General features: G+C 34.7%; 1 protein-coding gene across 3 annotated transcripts in view; it reads left to right on the forward strand.

Moving 5' to 3' along the window:
- The first annotated feature begins 213 nt into the window (after positions 1–213).
- Positions 214–12,617, forward strand: part of LOC110022480 — a 29,270-nt gene continuing 16,866 nt past the window's right edge. Inside the window, exons 1-13 of one of the 3 annotated variants that reach the window (XM_020721439.1) lie at positions 214–491; positions 781–1,409; positions 1,494–1,618; positions 1,740–1,834; positions 1,941–2,180; positions 2,255–2,339; positions 3,221–3,272; positions 4,774–4,839; positions 5,534–5,673; positions 6,064–6,134; positions 6,320–6,514; positions 6,642–6,677; positions 7,202–7,309. In XM_020721439.1, the coding sequence (XP_020577098.1) occupies positions 844–1,409; positions 1,494–1,618; positions 1,740–1,834; positions 1,941–2,180; positions 2,255–2,339; positions 3,221–3,272; positions 4,774–4,839; positions 5,534–5,673; positions 6,064–6,134; positions 6,320–6,514; positions 6,642–6,677; positions 7,202–7,309 (1,779 nt within the window). In that variant the 5' untranslated portion in view covers positions 214–491; positions 781–843. Of the gene's footprint in view, positions 492–664; positions 683–780; positions 1,410–1,493; positions 1,619–1,739; positions 1,835–1,940; positions 2,181–2,254; positions 2,340–3,220; positions 3,273–4,773; positions 4,840–5,533; positions 5,674–6,063; positions 6,135–6,319; positions 6,515–6,641; positions 6,678–7,201; positions 7,310–12,617 lie in introns of those variants that run through there. The other 2 variants (XM_020721440.1, XM_020721441.1) reach the window with 2 other exon arrangements.

Raw genomic sequence — 12,617 nt, forward strand, 5'->3', positions numbered from 1 at the left:
ATATATAATAATAAGACAATAAACTTATATTTAATATAAGATAAAGTTTTAATATTTATCCATTTTTAATCTTTATCTATTATTTTATTATAACTTTAATATTATTTTTATTCATGAATAGCAGACAGAACCAAAAAAAAAAAAAATAAAAAAAATCACGAACTAACTTGAATTCACAAAGAAGTTCAAGCGCAAGCCCCAATTCCGTTGATTGATCAAGCCCCAACTCAAATTGAAGGCGGATGTAGCCCGACTCGACTGGTATACACCGTTAGGGTGGACATTTCGCGACATGGCGACCATGAGCGATAGCTGTTTCTAAAATTTCGCCGAGAAGAAACCCTTGTCCCACTTTCTTCTCCATTTTTTATTTTCCTTCGCCCACGAATGATAGAGGAGGTAGATGAGGTATTCCTTGCGCGGATTGATACCGAACTTCCTTCTTCAACTTTGTTTCAAAATCTCGAGCTTCTAGGCCTTTTGCTATCGGCGTGAGTTCTCCACCGCAAGCTTTAAGATCAATTAGAAGGATTTTCTAATTGTTTTCGGTTCTTTGCATCAGCTGCTGTGTTAGGCTTGAATTTTGTTGGTTCTCTGGTAACCCAAAAAAAAAAAAAAAAGGAAAAAAAAAAGCAGCAAAAAAAAAAAAAAAACCCATCTTTGGAGATTAGGAAAGCATATGGTAATCTTTTGTTGTGTGAATTAGGACAAAGTAAAACTTAGCTCTGTTGTTTGACTTATGCTTCGTGTTCCACTCATATTTTCTCTGTAAATTTGCAGGTTTATCTGCAGTAGATGCAAGTGAACACGGCAATGCAGTAAGACCTGCAAACTTAGGCTGCAATGTATGCAAGAAAGCTGAAAAGTAGAGGGCAGAGCTGGGGTTTCCAACTAAGTCGATCAAATAATACACCTAGGTCAAACCCTAAGATCAGGTCCCAATTTCATTCATGCAGAAATACAGACTTTACAGAAATCTCGCCTAATCAGAATGCTGCTAGAAGATTTTGCTCGTCTGCACCGTCTTTGCCGACTTCTTTTGTAGGATTTTATAGTAGGTATCAGGCCGCTTTAGCATACAAATCATATAGATTTTATAGTTCGAGAGGTGATGGAAGTAATGCCAGTGAGGGAAAGCATGCACCTGTTAAGGATGCGTCTAAGTTTGGTGATGGAAAATCGGAAGTGGAGAAAGTTTCATCTAATTCCGAGCACAACGACTTCCATGCACAACTTGGGGAACATGAACAACAGGAATGGCTCAACGCAGAGAAGCTGTCTATTGCTAGCAAAGAAAAGGAGTCTCCTTTTTTACCAATGCGGCAGCGTTTCAAAAACGAGTTCCTGCGGAGAGTGGTTCCATGGGAGAAAATTACAGTATCGTGGAAGTCATTTCCATATTTCATCAAGTAACGGTTATTCATCTACTTTTGTTATTGTTATTTTTTTTTGTAATTTGCATCCTTAAGTATAGTTTTCATTTGATGTAACAGTGAACACACTAAAAACTTGTTGGTGGAATGCGCTGCCTCTCATTTGAGACAGAGAAACTTTGCAGCAAGTTACGGTGAACGGTTGGCCTCTTCAAGTGGGAGAATTTTGCTTCAGAGCATGCCAGGTTTCTTAGCAAATATCGCATGAATTCTTTTCTTTCTATTAGCTTTTTTTTTTCTATTCATCCCTACACTAGTGCTATTGTTTTTTTAAAATAGTAATAAAGTTGCTTGTTTTCCTTTTAGGGACCGAACTTTACCGGGAGAGGCTAGTCCGGGCCCTTGCTAGAGATTTGCAGGTTCCCTTGCTTGTGCTTGACAGTACTGTTCTTGCTCCATTTGTAAGTGCTTTATGATGCATATTCACTGGCAATAATAATTGGTTTCTCTTGGAAGAAGATTAAGGCTGTTTCTTTTTTCTTATTATGTTTCGAATCTGTGATGCAGGATTTTGGTGCAGAATGTGCTTCAGAAATTGAGTCAGAGGATGGGCATGCTGAATCAGGAGAAGGCTGTACATCAGAATCAGAGGAAGAGGAGCACAATGAGGCAAGAAATGAAGAAGAATGGGCAAGCGGCAGTGAAGCAAAGTCAGGTGAAAGTGATGAGGATGATAGTGTTGATGTGCAAGCATCTACAGAGGCTCTTAAGAAACTTTTGCCTTGTAGCCTTGAGGAATTTGCAAAGGTTAGATACTGAATGATCCATATTTTATTGCAATATGTTGAGTAATATTTTATAATTTGATTAAATCAATGCAGAATATATCTGGAGAAACTGAAAACACACCGGCATCTGCAGAAACGGATGCCTCCTCAGAAGAATCAGAAAGGCCTCTCAAGAAGGGTAATATGCGTTAGTGCAGTTCTTATGGAACTTTAGCAAATTATTGCGGGTCATTTACATACATACCACCCAATTCTTATGTATTTATATATCTAACACCTAAAATTTGTTTTTTTACATTTATACCACCCAAATCTTTATTATCACATAAAAAATACCACCATTTAACTTTTAAAGGGGGAAATACACATTTTCATGATAGGTAAGTTGATATGTATGTAAAAATTAGAGTTCGGGTTTTAGGTATGTATATGCATAGGAATTGAATAGTATGTATGAAAACCTTACAATTGTTTATCTCATACGATGACATGTTAGGCTTGTACATGCCAGTTTGAATGGAGGTTTCTCACTGTTTTTTCTATGCTTGTTTTCTGGGTGTCTTTGAATGGTTTTTTAAAGAATGATAACCAATGGCTCTATTATTTTATCTTTTTAATACACCTACTAGCACATAACATTTATAATGATGATATGTGACAACCTGTATAATTTTTGGAATTATTTGTGGTATTGTTTAATTTAATTTTACATTAAGACTCTCTCAGAAGGTCGAATATTTTCGGATTCTTTCCTAGTTGCCTCCGGCTTTCCTCTAGTGAATAAGTGATAGGGTTAGAGTGAAACTTGGCAGATAGCATATGTTCTCATGCTAATACTGAGAAACAACTTACAATTATTTCTATTGAACATTGCCACAATTATTATTTAGGGCATTTTTCTGTGTTTTATTACCCATATGAATAGGTGAGAATTTCTCAGAATTTAAAGATACGATTTTACCTATAGACAGTCACACTACTCTTGTGATATCCTAGGCAATATTTTAGTAAACTTATACCGTTCAACTTTTATTAAAATCATTATTCTTCTTTGTGCAGGTGATCGTGTGAAGTATGTTGGGGCTTGTGTGCTAGTTGGAGCTGAAAAAGAGTATTTAAATTCTAATTTTATGTGGACAATTCTTTTTCATTTCAGTTTTCTACATAACATTAATGGAACTATTAGAACGGTTCTATTGTTAGCAGTTTTGAATTGACATAATTGGTGGAAATCTATCACTCATATTTGTTGTACGCTTATATAACTGTCCATATGGTGGGGCTTCTGTGGAATTTTATCACTTGCTTTAATTTATTGCTTGTAGTACTTGGAATCCTCAGAAGGGATGCTTCAGAACTTAATATGATTGTAATGAGATTCAGGCAAGGGTCTACTAGGATGTCTCCCATACACCAAAACATAATCTAGTTGGATTTATAAGTAGAATATGGTAGTTCAGGATGTCACCCTTGGTGATGCACCACAGCTTAGTTTATGTGTAGAAAAGTTATTAATGGTTTGATTAGATCTAAATCTAAGGTTAGTTTTGCAAGTTAGAATTTTGGGGCTTTGAATGGGAAGATAAGATAATTGGTGAATTCAATTATTGGAAGAGAAATACAAATTACTTTTTGACAAGTAACTAAATGAAAGAAATAAATCTATAAACTCTGAAGATTATAAGATCCTGTATGTTACAACAGTTGGCAATAGAGATAGGGTTGGGATGCTGGTGGATAAAGAGTGGAAATTAAAATTATTGAAGTGAATATAATTATTGTTTGGTTGATTTTTATTATGATAATTATTGGTGTGGATATTTTTGAATTTGGTAGTTGCCTTTACTCCTAAAGGTGGATTGTTAGAATAAAAAAAAGATTAATTTTTGGGATAAATTGATGACCTATTGTTGGATTCAAAAGATGTTTGTGACCTTGTAATAGAGGATTAATTGTAGTATAATTAATGCACTATGTAGGGTCACAAGGATTAGTGGAGCTTATATTGATAGCATCCATCCTGGATATTTGTGTTGCAAGGAATGTGACTCTGAATATGGTCTAGTTTAATAATTAGATCGAAGTTTCCCAAAGGAACATACTCCTAAGCTTAGTTATATTCCAGACATAGTCAAGATCACTCTCGATTAATGAATTAATATTTTTGTTTATATATGAATAGAATTAATGGGGATTTAGTTAGGTTGAAATCAGAATTTCTATGGGCTCTATAAAGGATAAATGTGTATGATTTCCTATATCTTTAGTTCGTGAGTTTAGATTCTCCCAAGTCACTTGCAGAACTCAAAATTTTTTGTGCAACTTTTTTGGTGTACAAACAAGTTAACCACATTTAATATACTGAAATAACTGCTGCTCGCACTGGTGTGAGTTTATTCTTTTCTTTTTATTATCAAATTCTAAGTGTAGGCATCACAAATGATACTAATGTTGATGATTGTGACATGACTTATGTATGGCACGCTCGCCTTTTAGAATTTAGTTTAACATCCAATAACTTATTGCATTGTGTGCTCACAACATCCTTATAATCTTCATTACTTCTCTTTACATGTTCACGCTATTCTGATTGTTAGAAAATATTATCACAGGTTCAAATTGGGGAAAACACATCCTTCATATGGATCAACTGATACCTGTACTTTTTTAAGTGGCAGGTGTGTTAAGGCTTCCCTATTTGTATGGGTTGATTTTTAGATCAATTGTGGAGAACCTGTCCACTAAGATAATTTAGAGCCACAGCACAAGTTAATCCACTTTGCTTTGCTTTACAATTTGAGAGAGAGAGAGTTTTTGAATTAGTCTCTTCTGTTTTCTTTTTTTTTAATCTTTACAGCTTTAGGTTTGATAAACGCACAAAAGCATTATTGACTTGTGTAACCGGTCGTCAGAAAACTAAAATTGAAAGTACAGTATGTGGATGGATATTTCTCAATTACTCAAATTGTTGTTCTGATTTTGAATTCTATCTGTGTTAATGTTACTGAGATTTGGAAAGTGTTATTGGTATGCTTCCAGTTATTCAAATTGTGCTTTGATTTGAATCTGATCTGTGTTGATGTTATTGAGGTTTTGGAAGTGTTATTAGTTGTCTTCCTACGCAGATTCTATAATATATGGCTCCTATCCTTTCCTTGTGAGGCCATTAACAATTGTGGATCTAACCATAGATTTCATGGAAAGAAAATCTGATTCCTGCATTTTAGTGAAATAAGTTTTGGTTTGTGTTGTCTATATTCTTCTATTCATTAAGTGCATGATGCAAATGTTTAAGTTTGGTGCACTTGTGTGGTGGCTTATTTTTTCCTTGTTTCTCTTATGATCATCCCTAAATTCTGTAATTTCTTGCAGGTCACTGGCGACTGGGCAACGTGGGGAAGTGTATGAAGTTAAAGATAATCATGTTGCTGTGATTCTTGATAATACAATGAACGAGACAGTAGGAGATGATAAGGGAAAAGATGAGAAATTATCTGTTTACTGGTTTGACAGTATGTTTCTATTCCACATATTATATAGTACTAATCCTGATTATTTCGAGTAGGTTTCATCTTAAAGTGGTTGAACTTCAAAAATTGAAATTTCATTTATTCTCTTATAATTTCAATATTGCATGAAATGTATTTTTTCTTTATCCACTGGTTTAATTGTTTGTGTTCCAAATGATCTGCAACATTGCATTTTCTGTTGTACTATATGAAGCATCAAAAGCTTTGCAAAATTGGCGATACTGGATGTAATATACCATGCATAAATAATTGAGAAAATCTTAACGAAACGATACTACAGGAGTATTTCATGCTGTTCATGCCTTGGAAACATGATCATCAGAGCATTTGTGTAGAGCGCTGAGGAACTTAATTTTTTTTATCTTTTTTTAGTTCAGGATATTGTGCGTGATCTTGACACTGAGGCTGAAGATTGGTATATAGCTCTTGAAGCTCTTTGCGAGGTGATCAGTTTCTCCAATGTGCACTTTGTGATGCTTTTTTTAATCTAATTAGCCATTGATTTAAGCAAAATCTGTTTTATATCATATCCTCATAATTAGATCTCAAGCTTTTGTTTGTGATGAACTTCCAAGTGATTTAGCTGAAGCACTTGATTGCTTTTTTGTTGTTCTTGGCTTCCTTGCAGGTCCTGCCATCCTTGCAACCACTTATTGTTTATTTTCCCGATTCTTCCAAATGGTTGTTGAGAGCTGTTCCAACGTCGAGCTGTAAGGAGTTTATTAATAAGATGGAGCAAATGTTTGAACAACTTTCTGGGCCTGTTCTTTTGATATGTGGTCAGAACATTTTAGAAACAGGGTCTAAAGAGAAGGAAAAGCTAGTACGAACCTTCTTTCTGTTTTGGATTGAACACTTTTAGAAATTCTTCTTTTTTGCAGACTTGAACCGTCAGATTTTTCAATTTGGCATATTCTTTTCTTCATTAATATTGGTTTTGCATAATGCAGACATTGGTTGTTCCACAAATTCGCTTTTCTCGGCTGGTAATTGCTATCCTTTTTAATATAATTTGTTTACTTTGGCCATTTAAGCAACACATTTAAAACTATTTGTCATTATATGCACTCTATATACCTTGCCTTCTCAATTTCCTAACTTTTTGCTGTTCTGTGTTGTATTGCTCTTTCATCATCTCCTTCAAGGACAATATAAGCTTCTTCCTTTTTTGTGGATTTTAAGCTGTGCCTGTTCTTTCACTTCTATAATACCTGGTTTATTTTTCTGCTGGAGTTTAAATGTTTAGGATTTTGCTTATTGCTCTTAAAGGCAGTAGTTATCCCATCTGCTGATCTAAAAAGTGTGAGCTTTGATGTAAATTGATGTGTTAGCATGGTATATTGCTTATTGCTAGGAGTATTAGTTGATTTATATTTGAAGTTACCCAAACTGATAAACTCTCTCTTCATTTTCCATTTCTTGCTCCACTCATTTCCTAAAACCCGTACTCTTAACCTTTTATTTACATTGCTGATCGAGCTTACGCTAACTTATCATTTTTTTCTTGCAGCCTTTTCCTTTGAAACAACTAACAGAAGGATTAAGAACACCTAAACAATCAAAACAGTGCGATATGAGTAAAATTTTCAGAAATTCTATATTCATTCATCTCCCGAAGGTAATGATATTAATTTATCATATTTTTTCCTTTCATTTTTTTTTAATTGCCCTTCGCTCATCCATTGTTACATCAAACTATTAATGATTTATCTCAATTCATTAGGATATAAGAGTTATTGTTTGCTTATAGAAAGAGACTGAAAATATTTTGAATGGTTCTAATGAGATTTGGCGCGTGGTTATTTAGTTTTTGTAGTTTTTGCTTTTTTCCTCTCTTCCTTGAGTGACACGTTAAATTGATGTCCCATCAGTCTTTTTTATGAAGAATTTTTTATAATCTTGGGTTTTTAATGCACATTTAGCATGCAACGTAGATTTGGATCTTGTTAACTGAGCAATAAACATTTATTTATCATGGTAAAATAAAGGTTTATTGTGAAAATCTTTATTATTTTTTAAAAGGAAAGCTGTAAGGGTTAAAGTTGAATTGGGATAAAAATATTTCTGGCATTCTGTTAATAACAAGAAGTTGTTGATTAGGAAATTTATGTAGGCAATTAATTTCATGCAGATGAAGGAAAACCTGACTGAATAACATTTGATCAAATTCAATAGCGCTTTCAACTAGTAACAATATATGAAAAGAATCACCAACCATTTGGCTGAATGGTTCATCTATAAAGCCATTTTTTAAACTAAAATTTCAATAAATACTATTTTTTTTTTAAAGTTTTAAGTTGCATCTATTTCCCCATGACATCGTATAATTTTATTAGTAAACTTTTCAAGATTTTTGCAAACTATCATATAAACACGTTTTTTGAAGTCCACTTATCTTCTATTGTCATATTAAATAGACTTGTGATTGATATATTTGACAGGAATATTTGAATGAATATTTTTGTACAATTGATTCGTATGAATAATTGGTAAGTTTGTGAAGATATGATTCACGTAAAGGTTGATGAATAAATTTTAAAATTGCTTGGCAACAGACTAAGGGTAGGGGGGCGTGGGATGTGCGAAGAAGAAAAATGTATATTCTTAGTTATATTTCACAAAGTTTCTTTTGATAGTTGATAGTCTGCACAAATATTTTGTCTATACCATATGGATGTATTACCTGGTTAAGATGTAATCCAAATGATTTAATGAGAAATATAGTGCATTATGCATCTTTCGAGTTAATCACACACAAGGGAGTTTTACATGTCATGTTTTTTTTGAAGTTAGTTATCATGAATGAATTCATTGACATGTTGACGCTTTTTGAGTTTCCCAATAAGATTCTTTCTGTGAATGTGTAAAGCAAGGATTGAACAAAATATGAAATCATTAGTTGGTTTGATTGGCACTAATTTGTTTTGATAATTGCATTCTGTACAAATAAAACATGAATGTGTAAAGGTACTTTTGATACTTGATAGTCTGCACAAATACTATGTCTGTACCATATGGATGAATTACCTAGTTGTCGGCGATAAAAATGTTGAGTTGTTTGCAAAAATTAATGCCAGACAATGCTTCTCAATAGGTGGATACCTTATCTCCGTCGCCGTCATTCGCTTCGGAAGGACGCTTTAATTTACATATAAATTTAATTTTGGAAAAAAATATGAAATCAAACTGACCCCATAATTTTCATATTCGACTCTATATTTTTCATAGTTTAAATGAAAGAGTGCTTTACCTCAAACCCTGTATCTATTCCGTGGGATAAACACAAGACTTGAGGATGAGACTCGATCAAATAAACTAAGAAAGATATGACGTTCGTTTGGTCTGTGAAACCGTTTTATTTGCCGACAAATTCCCCTATTTAATATGAAAAATTAAATATTGTTTATTTTAAGCTGAGTTCGAAAAAATTTCCTATAAGGGCAAACTCCTATAGTTAATTACATCTTAAATGACTGAAATCACTTAAGAATACTCTCGATAAAAATCAGAAAAATTATCTTCAAGAATTTCAAAAGGATGAAACTTTTCAACGATAACGGATAAAGAAGTGTGAAAGGGGAATGACTCAAGTTTAGAACATTTATCTTTTCAACGATAGCGGATAAAGAAGTGTGAAAGGGGAATGATTTAAGTTTAGAACATTTATTACAGAATCCAAAGAAAGAAGAACTAGGGGATGCCACAGATCCAGAGGAGATCCTTGGTGACTTCCCAGTTTACCTTATGGTTTGGCTTCAGTTTTGAGGAGAAATTATTCAAATGTTTCATGAAATGTTTCATCCTGTCAATTTTATCTAATTAGGACTTACATTCGTGTGAAAAGATCGTACAAACGACACGAAAGATGTGAGGATTTAGATCGTAATGAACGATAACATCAAAATCCTAAAACGAGTTAGGGCTTAGATCGTATAGCAGAGCATATACAGCAGAGCATATATAAATGCCTAACGAAAATGTTGAAGATTTATGATATACAAATGCCTAACGAAAATATTGAAGATTTATGTTGTGCTAGGTGAACAACCTCAAAATCCTACGGATTGTTGTTTTAAGTTCTAGGAAATGAATTGTTTAACTGAGGAAGACATATTCTGCTGTTGAAGATGGTCGTGCTGCTCATCGCGCTAGTTCTAAGCTCATCGTCGTGACGAGTTTAAGTTTTCTAGGGTGTTAGGTTATAATATCAAATCCAGCGGCCCTATGGTTGTAGTTCTTCAAATATTTTATGGATAACATGTTGAAGTTGTAAAGTGTATAACATGACAGTAGAATATGTAACACAGGACAAACAGTAGAGTATGCAGTAAAGAAAATAATACAACATGCATTGTAAAGAAAAGTAAAATGTACAACAGGGAAGTGATTATAAGAGAATAACATGCTGTAAACATAAAACAAACTTGTATATCTGGGAGATCCGTTGTTTGGGAGATAAACCTGTATATCTGGGAGATCCGTTGTTCCTTAGGTGTAATTGATGCAACAAGACTTGAGAAAACATGCTGAAATGATTTATATAAGCGAAAAACAAAGAAACATCGTCCAGAAATCTCGAGAAAGATCGTCAAAAACCCATGATAAGAGAAATGCGAGTAAATAGTCGAATTGACAGATCGATTAAAATCGTAGAAAATACGGAAAAATCCCGAAAAGAGACCCTATATATTAGTGCTCGAGGGCCGTCGAAGGTTACTCGGTCAGCCGGATGTATAAAGCCCGCCACTCAACTAGAATGGTGTCCTATCGAACCTAACTCAGGAGGGTACTCCTCAGCCTAAACAGGTGATCAACAGGTGGGCAACCGATGTTTAAAATGCATTTAAAATTTATATTTTCAACATGCACATAAGCTTCAAATATGCAAAAAGTGAGCTGTATCAATTTTGTTTGAAGCGAAAAGTGTATTTTTGTTTTAGAAAAAGGTGTATCTGTTCTTATTAAATTTGTTTTTATCAATTTTGATAAATAGTTGTAGTAGTTGTCCACGAGTCCATCGCGCTGTCGGGCATAAGACTACCAATAACCTAAGAAGGTTTGGGTCAACTCCCGCTAGTCTTAGGTCGGTGAATAATATTGTCATCCTACAGCTCACTGGGTTCCTGTCTGATGGGTTTCTGAATTGGATCCCGATGTCGTAGGATGACATATCATTATGCTCTATTTCCGGTGTGCCTTTATCTTGCGACATTGCTTGATGGTTTCACGTATAGGTTCTAGGAAATGAATTGTTTAACTGAGGAAGACATATTCTGCTGTTGAAGATGGTCGTGCTGCTCATCGCGCTAGTTCCAAGCTCCTCGTCGTGACGAGTTTAAGTTTTCTAGGATGTTAGGTTATAATATCAAATCCAGCGGCCCTATGGTTGTAGTTTTTCAAATATTTTATGGATAACATGTTGAAGTTGTAAAGTGTATAACATGACAGTAGAATATGTAACACAGGACAAACAGTAGAGTATGCAGTAAAGAAAATAATACAACATGCATTGTAAAGAAAAGTAAAATGTACAACAGGGAAGTGATTATAAGAGAATAACATGCTGTAAACATAAAACAAACTTGTATATCTGGGAGATCCGTTGTTCCTTAGGTGTAATTGATGCAACAAGACTTGAGAAAACATGCTGAAATGATTTATATAAGCGAAAAACAAAGAAACATCGAGTGCTTTGTCCAAAAATTCTGAGAAAACATATGAAAAAGTCCGAAAAGAGGGGGACCGCAAGCACTTTGGTCGGGGCTAGGCTCAACTATATATTAGTGCTCGAGGGCCGTCGAAGGTTACTCGGTCAGCCGGATGTATAAAGCCCGCCACTCAACTAGAATGGTGTCCTATCGAACCTAACTCAGGAGGGTACTCCTCAGCCTAAACAGGTGATCAACAGGTGGGCAACCGATGTTTAAAATGCATTTAAAATTTATATTTTCAACATGCACATAAGCTTCAAATATGCAAAAAGTGAGCTGTATCAATTTTGTTTGAAGCGAAAAGTGTATTTTTGTTTTAGAAAAATGTGTATTTGTTCTTATTAAATTTGTTTTTATCAATTTTGATAAGTAGTTGTCCACGAGTCCATCGCGCTGTCGGGCATAAGACTACCAATAACCTAAGAAGGTTTGGGTCAACTCCCGCTAGTCTTAGGTCGGTGAATAATATTGTCATCCTACAGCTCACTGGGTTCCTGAATCGGATTCTGATGGGTTTCTGAATCGGATTCCGATGTCGTAGGATGACATATCATTATGCTCTATTTCCGGTATGCCTTTATCTTGCGACATTGCTTGATGGTTTCACGTATAGCAAAAGGCTATACGTGGACACTTATGTATCAGACATAAGCATCAAAAACCAAACCAAGAAGCAAGGAAAAAAAGAACAAAAAAGGGGTGAGAGAGAGGAGGGACCGATTCACCTAAAACCATCAAAAAGAACGAATGATGAATCAACTCTCAAAACTCGTGACGAAAAGACCTGAAAAGGAAAGCTTGAATATCTTTGAATCTATCCGAAAGGGTATTATTTCCTCACATTTTTTTATTAGTGGCTTAACCTGAGTCAAAATGGCCTCACACCCGAGTGACTTCCTAACATCGGTGCCCAGCTCCCAAAGACGTCTGAAATTTATTCCAACCAAATGCTTTTCAAAAAAGAGACTTAGAAATCTCCCAATCTTCACAAAAGGAAAATAACTCGAAGAATACCACCACTAGTACTCTCAAACCCATGCAAAAATCAGGATCTTCCAACTTTCAAATCAATCAATGGCCTCATATATCAAATAAGCATGAAATTTTCCCATAGAACCAAATAAATGCTCACGGCCGGGGTTAATAGGTGAGAATATAGCCACCAAGACTTTTGGTCAAGGCAAAACGGGGCCAAAGAGACTCGCGGTCAAGGCA

The sequence above is a fragment of the Phalaenopsis equestris genome, unplaced genomic scaffold, assembly GCF_001263595.1.
Source record: "Phalaenopsis equestris unplaced genomic scaffold, ASM126359v1 Scaffold000192, whole genome shotgun sequence".
NCBI lineage: Eukaryota > Viridiplantae > Streptophyta > Magnoliopsida > Asparagales > Orchidaceae > Phalaenopsis > Phalaenopsis equestris.